This window comes from Chiloscyllium plagiosum, chromosome 11 (genome assembly GCF_004010195.1).
Source record: "Chiloscyllium plagiosum isolate BGI_BamShark_2017 chromosome 11, ASM401019v2, whole genome shotgun sequence".
In the NCBI taxonomy this organism is placed as follows: Eukaryota; Metazoa; Chordata; class Chondrichthyes; order Orectolobiformes; family Hemiscylliidae; genus Chiloscyllium; species Chiloscyllium plagiosum.
The window spans coordinates 82,154,197-82,170,614 of NC_057720.1; the positions used below are offsets into that span (position 1 = coordinate 82,154,197).

Sequence of the window (16,418 nt, forward strand, 5' to 3'; positions counted from 1 at the left end):
TATCGGAAAGATGTTGTGAAACTTGAAAGGGTTCAGAAAAGATTTACAAGGATGTTGCCAGGGTTGGAGGATCTGAGCTATAGGGAGAGGCTGAACAGGCTGGGGCTGTTTTTCCTGAAGCGTCGGAGGCTGAGGGGTGAACTTACAGAGGTTTACAAAATTATGAAGGGCATGGATAGGATAAATAGACAAAGTCTTTTGCTTTGGGTCGGGGAGTCCAGAACTAGAGGGCATAGGTTTAGGATGAGAGTGGAAAGATATAAAAGAAACCTATGGGGCAACTATTTCACGCAGAGGATGATATGTGTATGGAATGAACTGCCAGAGGATGTGGTGGAGGCTGGTACAATTGCAACATTTAAGAGGCATCTGGATGGGTATATGAATAGGAAGGGTTTGGAGGGATATGGGCCGGGTGCTGGCAGGTGGGACTAGGTGGGTTGGGATATCCGGTCAGCATGGATGGATTGGACCGAAGGGTCTGTTTCCATGCTGTACATCTCTATGACTCTATCGCTAATAAATTAGCATTGTGCTATGTAGTACCTTTTCACACTTAGTGAGTAGACCTTGCTAAATGGTTTGTCTGTTTGTCTAAACCAGATGCTATGAAGTACTTCAATATTCAACTGGATCTCGGGCTGGTTCCAAAGGGTAATGACAATTAAAAAGCACAACATTTAATATACCCTTGAAGAAGCTTTAAAAAAAAACCTATTTTTATTTAGCTTGAATGTGAGGAGACAGTGGCAAAAATTCAAACAAATTAGTTTAGATCAGCTCTACCATGAGACCTGCCCCTTGAAATTCCTAAAGAAGGTTGCTCTAGTCAATTTCAGCAACAGAGGGAAGTTGAAATTATGGACAAATTTGGAGCCACCAGCAAACCCAAGCATAAAATCCAGGCTAAAAATTCAGTGTGGTGCTGAGGCAATTGAAATGCTAACCCGAGGCCTGCTTGTTCTCATGTGGGTTTAGAAGGTCCATTACACTGTATTGATGGAGAGAAATCTCTCATGGCCTGGCCAATAGTTATTCCTCAATGTGCATCATTTTTTAAAAAAATCTATTATTATTGCATTCCTATTTCTTGGATAGTACAATGTTCAAATTGGTTGTTGTTTTCTGTGTATTACAACAGTGACCATATCAACAGTACATTGTTAGCTATAAAACACTTTGGGACAACCCAAGGTTGCTAAAGGTACAATATAAACTTAAGATGCTCTTTCTTAAGAATCAGGATACTCCTTCAATTAATCTCTGATTACATGACTGACTTCACTATTCAGTCAAATGAAGCTCATTTTGAGCCTGTGACAGGACAGGATTAGGGCTCTGTCAGTTTCATTGTTGTCCCCGGCTGCTGTGAACTGCTGCAGCAAGACACAAGGAATGGAAGATCCATTGATCTTAGCCCAGTTTTTTTAGTGCTGTTTGCTTTATTTAGTCTTCTCCTCCCTCCATTTTATCTCATCAACATTCAGAGCAGATTTTATGAGCTGTTATCGCCGTAGGCAAGCAATTACAACTCAATCACTAGTGACTTGTCCTCATGCCCCTGCATACATCCAACATTAGGAAAAAGAAACAAGAGCATTGGTATTCTGCCCTGCCATTCATTCCATTTATTACACAAAAGCTCAAAATCATTCCATATTTACCACAGGGCACTTCACAGCTACACAGGCTGCTCGAGCAATAATTTCCATTGCTTGTCAATCAAATAAATAACACCAAATGATTTATACACTAGCTGCTGCAGTGCGTCAAATCCTGATTTATGCTTCTTTTTCCATTTAAAATCACAAGCATTAATTACAGAAAAAGCTGTACTACGAGACTAAAGGTAACAGGTTTACTTAGTATTTTTATTTCATATTGAGCATGAGACCACAGGCCAATTAGATGGTCTAATTTAAATATTTTGTTTAAAACAGGTGAGTTCTGAAGAGTTACCTAGGAATATCCACCATTTAAAATTCACCCAGAACAATTTTCCCCAGATGTAACAGGACTCACTTGTATTATTGCAAAGAATGCCTTATTATTTTTGTAGTTTATTAATTTATGTCACAAACATCTACGAGGTACATTACAAGAAGTCTCAGTGATTAGTTAGCAAGGAAAACCTTTTATTTAGTGCCTCTCACGACCGTCAGAAGTCCTGAAGCATGTTACAGCTAATTAAGGATTCTGAAGTTTACTCCCTGTCCTAATGTAGGAATGTGGTAGCCAATTTGCATATATCAAACTCCATAATCACAATATGATAATATACAGATAATCCGTATTTAATAATGATTGACTGACACATTTTTAATACATTGAGAATAGTGCCAAGGCATCTTTCATGTCCACCTGAAAGACTGACTGTACCTTGACTTAGATTAGAAAAATTAGGTTTATTGTCACAATTTAATATTTCATCCAAAACTGGCACTTGCCATAGTTTAGTACTCCCTCATAATTTGTAATGGAGTGTCAGCTTTGAATCTACATTGTTCTGACTTCGAGCTGAGAATAATCTTTGCACGGGTGACTTTATGGATAACACCACTCCTAGATAAAGTAACAAATGCAAATGTGCAGAAATGCAGCATTGCTGCTTGCTCACTCTGACAGCAGAATAATTGCTGATTTATATTACTGGATGTTTGGGCATTGAAAGTTTGCATTTTTTTAAATAAAATAAACATCTTGGATGAATAGATCTATTTGCATCACTATACTTCACGTATTGAGCAATTTTGAACTTTACTTTGAAGGGGACTTATTGTTTTCTCAGAGTGGCCATTTATAAAGGCCGCACCATATCATCTGCATTGGGAATGTACACTCCAATTTTCTATGACATCCCACTAACAGCAAATTTAACAGGCTAATTATGCACCCTGCAAATTTAATGCTGAAAAAAGCGGGAAGTTTTGCAAATATGTAGCAGGTTAACAGCATCCAAGATGAGAAAAGACAGATTATGATATTAATGTGTGTGTAGTAAGTGTGGTCACATATATTTCTGGTATTTTCTGCTTCTACTTTTGCAAGTTTACAAATCATTTTAGCCATTCATAGAATCACAGAATCGTAGAATTCCTACAATATGGAAAGAAGCCATTCAGCCCATCAAGATTGCACCAATCCTCTGAAGAGCATCCCACCGAGACTCAGCCCTCCATCCTATCCCTGTAACCCCACATTTTTACTATAGTTAATTCACTTAGCCTGCACATCCCTGGATACTGTGGGCAATTTAACATGACCTATCCACCTAACCTGCACATCTTTGGACTGTGGGAGGAAACCAGAGCACCCGAAAGAAACCCAAGCAAACCCAGGGAGAACTTGCAAACTCTACAAAGACAATATTGAATCGAACCCAGGTCCCTGATACTGTGAGGCATTCGTGTATGCAGTGTGGTTTAGAGAGTTCAAAATAACTCATTTTGAAAGTGAAAACATAAAACTGATTTCTAATTGGACATTCTAATTCAAATAAGGGGCTATTCCCTTGGTAACAAACTTCACCAGGCTTACAGTGCACATTTCATAGCTAATTGCTGCATAAAATGCATGCTACACATTTAAGATCTATTCATGGGTGGCTCATGTTTAGGGATCCGCCTCATACAACAAAAGGGATATAATAATACAAGTCCCTGAGTTTTGAACTGATAGATTGTCTTTTGTGATATTCTCCAATATTCATGAGGTGAATTTCAAAACATTTGGTGAAATGAGGCCAAATGCATATTGTTTTGAGCTGCTTTATTTCACAGATAACAAGTGAATGTATCAAGCATCTGCACAGTGTCAACAGTAATTTAGCTCCTTCAAATCAAAACGTTCTGGTTCAAGTCCCACTCTGCTGGTGACACTTTAGTGCAGCACTGTCGGGGTGCTGCTCTGCCAGAGGTGCAGTCTTTCAGTGGGATGTTAAACCATGCCACCATTTGCCTGCTTCGGTAAATATAAACGTTTCTATGATGTTATTTTGAAGAACAGCAGAGGTGTTATCTTTGGGCTTTTGGACGGTATTTATCCTTAGTGAACATTACATACATACAGAATTGGAACCCATACTTCTATGACTGGAGCTGAAATCTCATCAATGCCATTCTGGCAGCAGCGGTCAGTTGACCCACTAAGTCCCAAAGGCTGGTTACTCAAGTGGCTGAGATTAAAACTGAGAGTCAACCTCCTCACCTATCCTCTTAATACATTGAATCATACAGAACCCTCAAAGGGCACAGAAAACATACCACTGAAAAGTATAAGTGCTAAATGTTAAGTCCTAATCATAAAATATTTGGCAAGTATGTGACTGACCAAGAACCTTTCCCCAAAATTGACTACTCAACCCAGGGTGTTTAATCAGTCAGGTTGTAATCCCCAATGCAGTTTTTGAGTTGTGAGCTCTGACGCAACAATCACTCCACCACCCCAAAACTATGGTCAAGAGCCAAGTCATTCTGCTGCTCAATAACTGAAACCATCACACTTCCCTCCCTGGCCAAGCTCAGCAACTCCTGTACCCAAATGTTCACTCTGGGTTCAGGCCAAGTCGAAGGCATTAAAACAGGGTCAGACTTGGTAAAGGTTTGAAAGTGCTCACTCCTGGAGGCCAGTGGTTCTGGCTTTATGAGGTATGCAATGCACCAATGCACTGACTGACAACTCCACATCAGAGATTGAATAGTAAAAATCAGCAAGTCAAGATGGGGAGGATGGAACAACTCAGTTCAGCCTAATCATTTACTTTGCCAGTTAGTGCTGAAAATAGATTGAGTGATATCACCTTTGCTCTTGGTTTGTGAATAAACAGTCAAAGCTGCTGTCTTTCAGAGAAGAAGTTAAAAAGAGGCAGGTGGACACAAATCTCCCACTTTGTATTCACACTGGTCTTACAGATTCTCACAAACTAACAGAGTAAATTAGGCCATTGAGCAAATTTGTCAATCTCTCTTCTTGAATTACTCCATCACTCCCTCCTGAGTATTTCCTCTAATTTAAATACACTGTTTATTTGCTTATCACTGGTGTCAAAGCACATGTCACTTCACTGTACCACCACTGTTTTAGGTTAGTTTCTCGTAACATCCATCAGCCAGACAGTTACATGACCAACTCTAACGCCTGCCCCGGTCACTGAAGCTGACATTATGTGGGATGAGTGCTGTTTTACACTGCACCCACAACTGCTGCAGTATCAGTCTTGTGTTGACAGCTCCCCAGTGTAAGCACAGGTGGGAGGGAAACAGCTCACTTGTTCTTTCAGTGTGTTTGCACCTGCAGTCATGATCGAGATTGACCATGATATGTGAGATGCTTGTGTTGTTAGAAATAGTGTATGGTTATGAATACCAGGGTGTTTATAGCTACTGAATCCAGTGGGGTCCTCACCCCTCTGTCATCAATGTGGCATAACTAAATCCAACCAACAGCTGAGGATACTCAAGACCCATCAAACTGGCTGCAATTGGGATGTAGGAGATTACATAGTTTTGACGAGAACTATTTGCGGCAGGCAACAAGCTTACTTTGTACTTGTTACTCCAGTGACAGCACTGAGTGGTGAGAGATTGAGATTGTGATCACAGATGAACATGCCTCCTACAGCTTTAACAAACAGCATAAATTCCAGCCTTGTCAATACTGCATAATATGCTTGTCACTGGTTTGATAAAAGATGGATGCGAGGCACATGCTGCAGGATCACTGGCTTAATGAGAATCTATGGATACCTCTTCCTGGGTTACACTGAGCTTACATTCAAAATATTACATACTTTATTATATCTAATGCAACAAAGCAAACAGAATCCTCTGTAAACCTCACTCTGGTATGTAAGGTAGCATCTTATTTTCCAATGAGTTATTTCAACATTTAAACAGAATAGTGTATTAAAGTTAACTGAGTCTAGCACAGAACGTTACACCATTTCTCTACGTGGTTGCCAATTTTCTTGGGTTAGAAACAGACTGTAACACAAGGAGTCTCTTCTCTAATGGTGAAAATACTCAAAACATTATTTAGGTCTCAGCTGATTTAGGGTGCACAATTTTGAGGTCTACACTTCAAGATGGATATTGAAGCAATCAAAAGGGTACATTACAGATTCATTGGGATGCTGTCCTATATAAAGATTTGAAATACTGAGACCGTTTTTTTTTAAATACAGAGGGGTCTACAGGGCAATTGATTTCAATGTTTAATATTATTAAAGAATGAGACAAGTTAGATAGGAACAAACTTGCCTGGGGTTTGTGATGCCTAGCATGGGGCTGCATGACTATAAAATGCAGTGCAGTGTTAAATTACTTACCTTATGAAGATGGAAGCAGAATTAGATAGACTCTTGACCAAACAAGGGATGAAAGGATATGCAGAGTGGACAGGAAAGTGGAGTTGATGGCACAATCAGATCACTCATGATGTAAGAGGTTCAAGGGATTGATTGGCCTACAGCTGATCCTAATTCACATGTTTGTAGGTATGCAATACACAAGGGACAACCATTTGGGGAATGGGCTGGAGGGCAACCAATGACCTTTGAACTGTACATCATCAAGAACAACACAATTAGGAAAGAATGGAAAAGAATAGAGTATTTCCTCCATGTTTCTTGGTCACTTTGAATGATTTGCTATGGACTTGCTCCTAAACTTTGCTCAATGCTGATCAGAAACAAGATTGAAGGATTCTGTGGTAAATGCTTACTTCCTTTGATTTTCCTTCCCTTCCCCTGGGAGGTGACTTGGCAGTTCTTCATTACATTATTATGAATCTATACACCCTGAAGCCCACAGCCACCACTGAGCAATGTTAACTTATAAACATGCCTCCTCATGTTTAATATGAATACTAAAAATATTGCCCTTTCACAGACATGCTTGCTTTTCAAATGAAATGATCAGAATGAGACAATATTTAAATCCAACTCTACTTCAGCCAAGACAAAACAAAGAAAACATCTTGTATTTATATAGAACTTTTAATGTAGAAAAGTGTCCAAAGGTATTTCACAGTATAATTACCAAACAAATCTTGAAAATAAGCCGCATAATAAAAAACAGGTGGATAAGGGATTGCGGACAAAAATATCATATAGCATGTGCAAAATGAATATGGCCAACAGGACAACCTCCTAATAATGATGACTGGCCATGCAATAATTCCTTTTTATGTCCTGTTGTGCATAATCTAAGTCAATCAGAAAACACAGTGGGAATGTCACAAATCTCACACTCTTGGTTTCTTCAATGGTTCCATGAGGGGTTCTCCAGCAAATATTGTTTCTATCGAATTCTGTTAGACAATTTTATCCAACCTGTCCAAACATGGTGTGATGATGACATACTTCTGAAGCACATGGGACTTGAAACCTGGCCTTCTGACCGAGAGGTAAGCACGTTCCTAACAAAGGGCTCATGCTCGAAATGTCGACTCTCCTATTCCACGGATGCTGCCTGACCTGCTGTGCTTTTACTAGCGCCACACTTTTTCAACACTACTACTACTACACCTCAAGAGGTCAAGTCTAGACTCTTACCTGCTAAAGAAATATTATTTTTCATTGAGTTATTGTAGCATTCTTCCTTTCAAAACCCACACTGTCAATGTCAGGTGATTACTTGTCTTCACTTGAGTTTTACTTAATCGTGATGACTCATTTGTGTTACAAAGGGGGAGAAAAAAATTGGAATCCCAGGGTGTGATCGCAAAACAAATGCAAATAATCTTAATTTTGTGCAAATAAACAGGAATTTGACTCATTTAAGCACAGCCCATCAGTTTTGGCTACTTTGAATCCAGAGCTGACAGGATAATTTATGAACCACACACTCGGTCTCCAGTGTTATAGGTTTTAAAACAACAAATGATCACAATAAACATCAGATCACTGTGCTCTAATGTTTCTACTGTGTCTAAAATGGAGGCTTTTCAAATAAGCAAATGGAAGGCAACTGCCAAATTAGCTTGAAAATAATGATGAAAAATTCTCTTCTCTAATTATGCCACAGAAAGGAGCAAGACCTTGAGAAAATGGTCTGATCCTTTGCACTGCAGAGCAGATGAATAAAGTGCCTATTCAAATTAAACACAAGACTAAATGAAGCAATTAAATGAGATCAGCTACATTTACTACACGAGGGCTCACTTTTGCCGCTAATAGAGGACACTCATGGTGAACTGAGTGACAGCATTTTGATTTCTACAAATGAGGATCATACAATACATGGGCAACAAGAGCCATACAAATTCTTCAAGCAAGAAAGGTGCAGTCAGCCTCAAAACAATTTGCCTTGTTTTGTTTTCTCTAATTTGTGCTCTCTGATGCCATAGGATCAGCTCACAGGGAGGTGTTTCAGTCCATCATGTCTATCCTTTAAATCCTTTGCTAATACCCTTCTAAGTGGTCCTATAGTCTGTGCATTAGTATCACGGAAACACTCAGCTTTCAGACACATATCTATGAAGAGAGAAAACGGTTTTAATGCTTTAAGTCGATATCATAAGGACTGGAAGAGGTTGTGGTTTATCAGTGTATTAGCTTGAAATTAGCTTACGTAAAATTTCTAAATCTGCGATTGACTCCTTTTGTGATTGAAAGAGCATCGATACAAAACCTTAACTCTGTTTCTTTCTCTACTAACAGTGCCTGATCTGCACAGTGCTTCCAGCATTTCCTAATTTTATTTCTTCTTTCAGCTCTGGTATAGAGGCCAGAAAAAGGTGAGGTTACTGGCACAATACAGAGTTATGTAATAGCAGCAACTTAAATGTAGAGCTGAAACTACATACAACTGCATTCAAACCAAACAATGCAGTTTCTGACCAACCAGTTAAAACAATAAAAATACTTGTTAAAAGTGGGAAAATTAAACTCAGACTAAAATGGGGTGAAGAGTAAATCATGATTTGAGAATTACCTAAATCTAAAACATGATCTGAAAAATGACATACAAGTTCAGACTTGTAATGCTTTTCCAGCTGCAATAATAAGGAATTCATATTAGCTCAGTAATCTGTGGTGTTTTATTATACATTACACAATCTCTTTATTCTGATCTCAGGAGACTAACCATGGAAGAAACCTATACACATCAGACCGGTCTACAGGCAATGAACTAAAAGATTTATCACATTGAAAGTGGATTTGAGACTTAGAAGCTGCTAAGGGAATGGAGAGAAATAGCAGACTGGAGATGGACAATCAGCTCACATGAAAAGAGAAATATCTGAAAACAATACAATTAGTTGCCATTTTCCCTAAACTTAGTAAATCCAAAATGCAGTCAGGTATCTTTGAAGCACATTCTTAGACTACAGCCTTCAGCCAAATTTCAATCTGTGACAATGGTGTCATCAGTGCATGAGGCAGGACAAATAACTATTTCTCACCAGCTTACCTTTGTGTGTACTGTAGAGAGCAGCAAAGGTCACCACGAAGAAGGTGGTTGAGTACTTCCCAGCATTGACTAGATGAGGGAACGCTCGCTTGGTGTCTCGGTAACGGCGCAGGCACTGGGTGAAGCGTACCCACGCAGGCAGACACTGGATGATGGCTCTTACTCCATAGGAGTAGCTGTGGCACACGTTATCACCTATAACAAGCAAAAGGGAAACAGATCAGCAATTGCAACAGGACAGAAACGTTTAACTGTCCCTTTGATTTTTTTCCTTATTCACTCATGGGTTATAGACATTGCCCTTGAGAAGGTGGTCGTGGGATGATTTAGTGAACCACTGCAATCATGTGCCACGGTTTGCCTATTTGAAAATTCCTTTATTCTGTTGCAAATTTGTCATTCTCCCCATTTATAATTTGAGTGGGATGCCAGTCCAACAGCCAGATTAAACAAAGATATTTGAAATCTGCACTGATTACTTTCTGATCAGAGATCACCTTGATACAGCAGCGAGTCTCAATAATAACCCCTGGGGAAAAGTCTGTGGCTATTGACCCTATTTATTCTTCGTTATCTTGTATACCTCCTTCAGGTCTCCTCTCTTCCTCCTTCCCTCCAGAGAGAAAAATCCAAGCCTATTCAACCTTTCTTCATAAAGCAAGTGTTCCAGGCCAGGCAGCAGATCCCTATTCATCCTCTTGATGGAGTTTAGAAGGATGAGTAGGGATCTGGTAAACCTTCCTTGCACCCACTCCAAAGCCTCCATATCCTTCCTATAGTAGGGCGAACAGAACTGGACACAATATTCCAATTGTGGTCTCCCCAGGGACTTGTAGAGCTATAGCAAAACCTCGCGGCTCTTAAACTCGATCCCCCTGTTCATGAAAGCCAAAACACCATATGCTTTCTTAACGACCCTATCCACTTGGGTGACAACTTTGAAGGATGCATAAGGGTCAGTGTTGGGACCACAACTTTTTGCTTCATACATTAATGATCTGGATGAAGGAACTGAGGGCATTCTAGCTAAGCGTGCAGATGATACAAAGATATGTGGAGGGGTAGGTCGTATTGAGGAGGCAGGGAGGCTGCAGAAAGATTTAGACAGGTTAGGAGAATAGGCAAAGATGTGGAAGATGAAATACAACGTGGGAAGGTGTGAGGTCATGCCCTTTGCTAGGAAGAATAGAGGTATGGACTATTTTCTAAATGGGGAGAAAATTTTGAAATCTGACGTGTGAAGGGATTTGGGAGTCCTGGTCCAGCTTCCTCTTAAGGTAAACTTGCAGGTTGAGACGGTACTTAGGAAGGCAAATACAATGTTGTAATTCATCTTGAAAGGACTGGAATACAAAAACAAAGAAGTACTTCTGAGGCTTTGTGAAGCTCTGGTCAGACCACATTTCAAGTACCATGCCTCAGGAAAGATGTATTGGCCCTCGATCGGGTCCAGAGGAAGTTCATGAGAACGATCCCAAGAGTGAACATATGAGGAGTGTTCGAAGACTCTGGAACTATACTCGATGGAGTTTAGAAGGATGAGTAGGGATCTATTGAAACTTACAGAATACTGAATGGCTTGGACATGGTGGTCGTTGAGAAGATGTTTCTATTGGCAGGAGGGATGAGGACTCAGGGACACATCCTTAGAGTAAAGGGATGACCTTTTAGAAGAGATATAAGGAGAAACTTCTTTAGCCAAAGAGTGTGAATCTGTGGAATTCATTGCCATAGAAGGCTGTAGAGGGCAGGTCATTGAGTATATTTAAAACAGAGATAGATAAGTTCTTGATTGCCAAGGGGATCAAAGGTTACGAGGAGAAAGTGGGAAAACGAGGTTGGGAAACCTATCCGCCATGACTGAATGGCGGAGCAGACTCGAAGGGCTACATTAGGCTAGAATTCCATGACACATACCACACTATCACATCTTGCTCAAAAAGGTCATTGATTTTCATGGATATCACAATACTAATATTTGGTGCATTCAGCAGTCTGTTAAATGGTAAAGTTGGTCCCAGGATTGAGGGATTCAAGGGGTCACTAGTTTTAGAGTTAACCCACATAGAGGGTTGCTCCAGTGAAACATTCATAGTACAGTTTGTGTTAATCACATTCCTGAGGCTCAAATGCATTATGCAGGTTAGGCCCACTGTTGGAATATTGCATGCAATTCTGGTCTCCTTCCTATCGGAAAGATGTTATGAAACTTGAAACGGTTCAGAAAAGATTTACAAGGATGTTGCCAGGGTTGGAGGATCTGAGCTACAGGGAGAGGCTGAACAGGCTGGGGCTGTTTTCCCTGGAACGTCGGAGGCTGAGGGGTGACCTTATAGAGGTTTACAAAATTATGAGAGACATGGATAGGATAAATAGACAAAGTCTTTTCCCTGGGATTGGGGAGTCCAGAACTAGAGGTCATAGGTTTAGGTGAGAGGGGAAAGATATAAAAGATACCTAAGGGGCAACTTTTTCACGCAGAGGGTGGTACGTGTATGGAATGAGCTGCCAGAGGATGTGGTGGAGGCTGGTACAATTGCAACATTTAAGAGGCATTTGGATGGGTATATGAATAGGAAGGGTTTGGAGGGATATGGGCCGGGTACTGGCAGGTGGGACTAGCTTGGGTTGGGATATCTGGTCTGTTTCCATGCTGTACATCTCTATGACTCTATGACTCTAAATGGAATAGGTTAACTGATGCTAATATCTAGAATCAATTGTGAGCATTCTTCACAATAGATAGTTGAAGATCTTTTAGAAGCAGTCTGCAATTTGACCGCACATGTAATTCTGTAAATTCCCTTGGCTCTCACAATTCTATTAACAATAGTAAAATAAACTAAGCATGAAATAATTATATGTTGATGACATTCACACATCAAAACATTTTTTGTTTCAATTCAACCAAGTAAAATTTGTTCTTGCAATTCACAAATCCTTTAATTTGAAACTGGTTAATAAATTATTGAAACCCCTCACGCAGAATATTTTAAAGCAAAGGTGAATTAAGCAACTAACGCTGAACTTTTTCCCAAAGATTTCTTGCATCATCTCTTTTCCAACACGAAGGATTGCTTGCTACTTACATAAGGCGAAAGTGAGGACTGCAGATGCTAGAGATTAGAGTTGAAGGGGTGGGTGTAGGAAAAGCACAGCAGGTCAGGCAGCATTCGAGGAGCAGGAAAATCAACATTTTCGACAATTCACAGACTCCCATAGCTACCTGGACGACACCTCCTCCCACCCCACCTCCTGTAAAAATGCTATCCCTTATTCCCAATTCCTCCACCACATCTGCTCCTAGGAGGACCATCTCCACCACAGAACACACCAGGTGGCGGCCTTCTTTAAAGATTGCAATTTCCCCTCCCACCGTGGTTGATGATGTCCTCCAGCGCATCTCATTCACTTCCTGCACCTCTGCCCTCGAACCCCACCCCTCCAACCACAACAAGGCCAGAACCACTCTGGTCCTCACCTTCCACCCCACCAACCTCCGTATACATCGTATCATCCTCCGCCATTTTCACCACCTACAAACGGACCCCACTACCACACATATTTCCTTCCCCACCCCTATCCGCTTTCTGTAAAGACCGTTCCCTCCAAGACTACCTCGTCAGGTTCACGCCCCCCCAACAACCCATCCTCCCCTCCCGGCACCCTCCCCTGCCAGTGCAAGAATTGCAAAGCCTGAGTCCCCACCTCCCCCCTCACCTCCGTCCAAGACCCCAAAGGAGCCTTCCACATCCATCAAAGTTTCACCTGCACTTCCACATGCCATTTACTGTATCCATTGCTCCCGATACGGCCTCCTCTACACTGGGGAGGCAGGGTGCCTACTCGCAGAGTGCTTCAGAGAACATCTCCGGGACACCTGCACCCAACCGCCCCATGGCCGAGCACTTCAACTCCCCCTCCCACTCCGCCAAGGACGCAGGTGCTGGGTCTCCTCCATCGCCACTTATCACCTGACGCCTGGAGGAAGAACTCATCTTCCGTCTTGGGACTCTCCACCCCAATGGTTTTCTTATTTCCCCTACCCCCACCTTATCCCAGTTTCAACCTTCCAGCTCGGCAGTATCCTCATGATTTGCCCCATCTGTCCACCTTCCTTCCCACCTATCCACTCCGCCCTATCACCATTACCCTCACCCCCATCCCACCTAATGCACTCTCAGTTACCTTCTCCCCAGCTCCACCTCTCCCATTTATCTCTCCACCCCCGAGGTTCCCAGCCTCATTCCCGATGAAGGGCTTTTGCCCGAAACAACAATTTTCCTGCTCCTCAGATGCTGCTTGACCTGCTGTGCTTTTCCAGCACCATACTCTCGACTGCTACACACACAAGACAGATGTATGCAGCTGAGTTACAAAATGGGCGAGCATCACTGCTCACTCTAATCTCCCAGAAGTTCCTGTATTGGATCAGTACAGGTTGGTCCCTTTATGTCACCATGCATTCAGTCAAATGAAAACAAAGGGCCCTCAAACTTGAATGAGTAGGGTGCACACAACAATAACACTTATGCAACAAATTTTGAAGAACATCCCTGACATTCAGCAATTCCTTATTGGTTCACTATGCACAGAATGGAGGGATACTAATAAACAACTATTTACTTGATGTCTGGAATACACAAAGGGAAAAAGAAAGATTTACTCCTCCCCTTGTATGAAGATGATCACACCTGGTTTTAGCTGCAATGGGAGATCTAGCCAGCTGGCATTTTGGACAAGTAGTCAGTCTTCATGTGAGTGCCAATTAAGCTATTCTACAGTGTTTTCTATCAATTACTTTTGTATTTATTAAACAAATTCCAGCAACCAATGTGAATTTTTGTTGCTTCCTAATCCCAACTGCACCACCCCAGATGAGATCAGTTGCCTTACTAAAGATATGGAATCAAACCTGGAACTTTGCTGGTTTCAGCAGCTCCAAAATACAGAGTACACAAGACTACTAAGAACAGGACTAGGCTATTTAGCACCTCAATTCTGTTCTGTAAATAATTAGATCAGGTTAATCTTAAATTTGATTCCATTTACCCGTTTTGCTTTATATCTTTGAAAAATATCTGATCTTAATCTCGAAAATTTCAAATGACCCAGCATCCACAGCCTTTTGGGAGAGAATTCCACATTCCTGATATCTTGTGTGCATTTCCTAATTTCAATTGCGAATAGTCTAATTCCAATATTAAGACTGCGCCTCATTATTCTGGGTTTCCCCACCAGCAGGGATGGCTTCTTTCTTTCTACGCAACTGAATCTCTTTTCATTTGAAAGATCTCAATCAGATCATTTGTTTTTTAAAGTCAAGTGAATACGACATATTTATGATGCTTACATCAATAATCTAAAATTTTAAACTTTAGTATAATCCTGAACAATGTACACTTCACTCCCTCTAAGGCCAATATCTCCTTCAGGAGGTGCAATGTCCAGAATTGAACATAGCACTCCAGATCTATCTTTGCCAAGGTGTTGGAAGTGTTAAATCTCAAAAATAAATAATTGCAACTTCAAGACAACTTTTGGATATGGAAAATATGAAGCAGAAACAATGCAGATTTTGAACCTCAGTGCAATTATTCAGCATGATGTATTACCTGGAGCACTGAGCAGTCCTTCACTCAAGCTCCAGTTCAGTTCAAAGCTATAAAAGCAGATCATGTACTCCAGGTCCATCAAGATTGTAGCCAAGCTGTTCAACTGGTCGGCCAGCCAAAAATCTGCAAACTCTACTTTGTGGAATGGAGCTGTGAAGACTCTGAACTGTGGGGACAAGAGAAAAAACATCAATCAACAACAATTTATAGATACAGAGGTTGCGCCACCTTTGGTATCAGATGATTGAAAGCCAATCTGCGTCACTACTCAACAAGTTAGAAGTATACAGCATAATTCCCTTTCCTAAATCAGCAGATTTAGGAAATTTAGTATTTAGCTCACAAGTAATGAATGACATGTCAACCTAGATTTATATTACAACCATCCCTACATCACTTTTGGATAAGTCACAAGTGGAATGGTTGAGTTCACTCATGAAACATATACTGATAAATTCATTGATGGGAGAACCTGAGTGATTTACTGGTGGTGGTTAATATATGAAAAAAAAATCCTTGAGTGAGGGGAAGAAAAAAAAAGTTCAGTTGTGTGTGAGAGTACTTCTGGATATTACAAAAAAAGAAAAACAGAAACTGATATGGATATGGGGTAAACTTGTGTGGCACACTGTCCTTTCAGATTTGGCATCTGGATTTAAATCCAGTCCATCCAGATAATTTCTTCTCTCTGCTGGTTCCAAGTTTGCACATTTCCCACATGAAACTGGAACATCACCCAAACATGGATAACTGATCTGGGAAACTGAACTAACATAATGGAGGAAAACAAAAAACTGGAGCAAGATATTGAGCAGGAGTGGGCCATTCAACTCTCCCCAGCCTGCTCTGCTATTCCAGATCATGATCGATAATCTACCTTAACAGCATTTTACGAAACTACCATCATTTCCCCTGATGTCATTAGCAACTTTACTTTTAAGCTGCACGACTTCTCCAAGGTTCTATGCATGGCAATTGGCATTGCCTTGTCAATTGTAGGATTGACTTCCCTTTCAAATGTTACAGCAATACAAGGACATCAATGACCCAGGCAGATAGGAAGAAAGTTTGTGAGAAGATTTGTAGCTCGGGTGCTCGTTTAGATTAGATTAGATTACTTAGTGTGGAAACAGGCCCTTCGGACCAACAAGTCCACACTGCCCCGCCGAAGCGCAACCCACCCATACCCCTACATTTACCCTTTACCGAACACTACGGGCAATTTAGCATGGCCAATTCACCTGACCTACACATCTTTGGACTGTGGGAGGAAACCGGAGCACCCGGAGGAAACCCACGCAGACACTGGGAGAACGTGTAAACTCCACACAGTCAGTCGCCTGAGGCGGGAATTGAACCCAGGTCTCTGGCGCTGTGAGGCAGCAGTGCT

The 16,418-nt window shown here is 41.1% G+C and overlaps 1 protein-coding gene across 1 annotated transcript in view; it reads right to left on the bottom strand.

Annotated features, from left to right (window-relative positions):
• Positions 1-16,418, bottom strand: part of LOC122554626 (xenotropic and polytropic retrovirus receptor 1 homolog) — a 301,561-nt gene that overhangs the window by 38,632 nt on the left and 246,511 nt on the right. Inside the window, exons 10-11 of the mRNA XM_043699948.1 lie at positions 15,029-15,194; positions 9,414-9,608 (exon numbers count right to left, since the gene is read on the bottom strand). Of these exons, the coding sequence (XP_043555883.1) occupies positions 9,414-9,608; positions 15,029-15,194 (361 nt within the window). The remainder of the gene's footprint in view (positions 1-9,413; positions 9,609-15,028; positions 15,195-16,418) is intronic.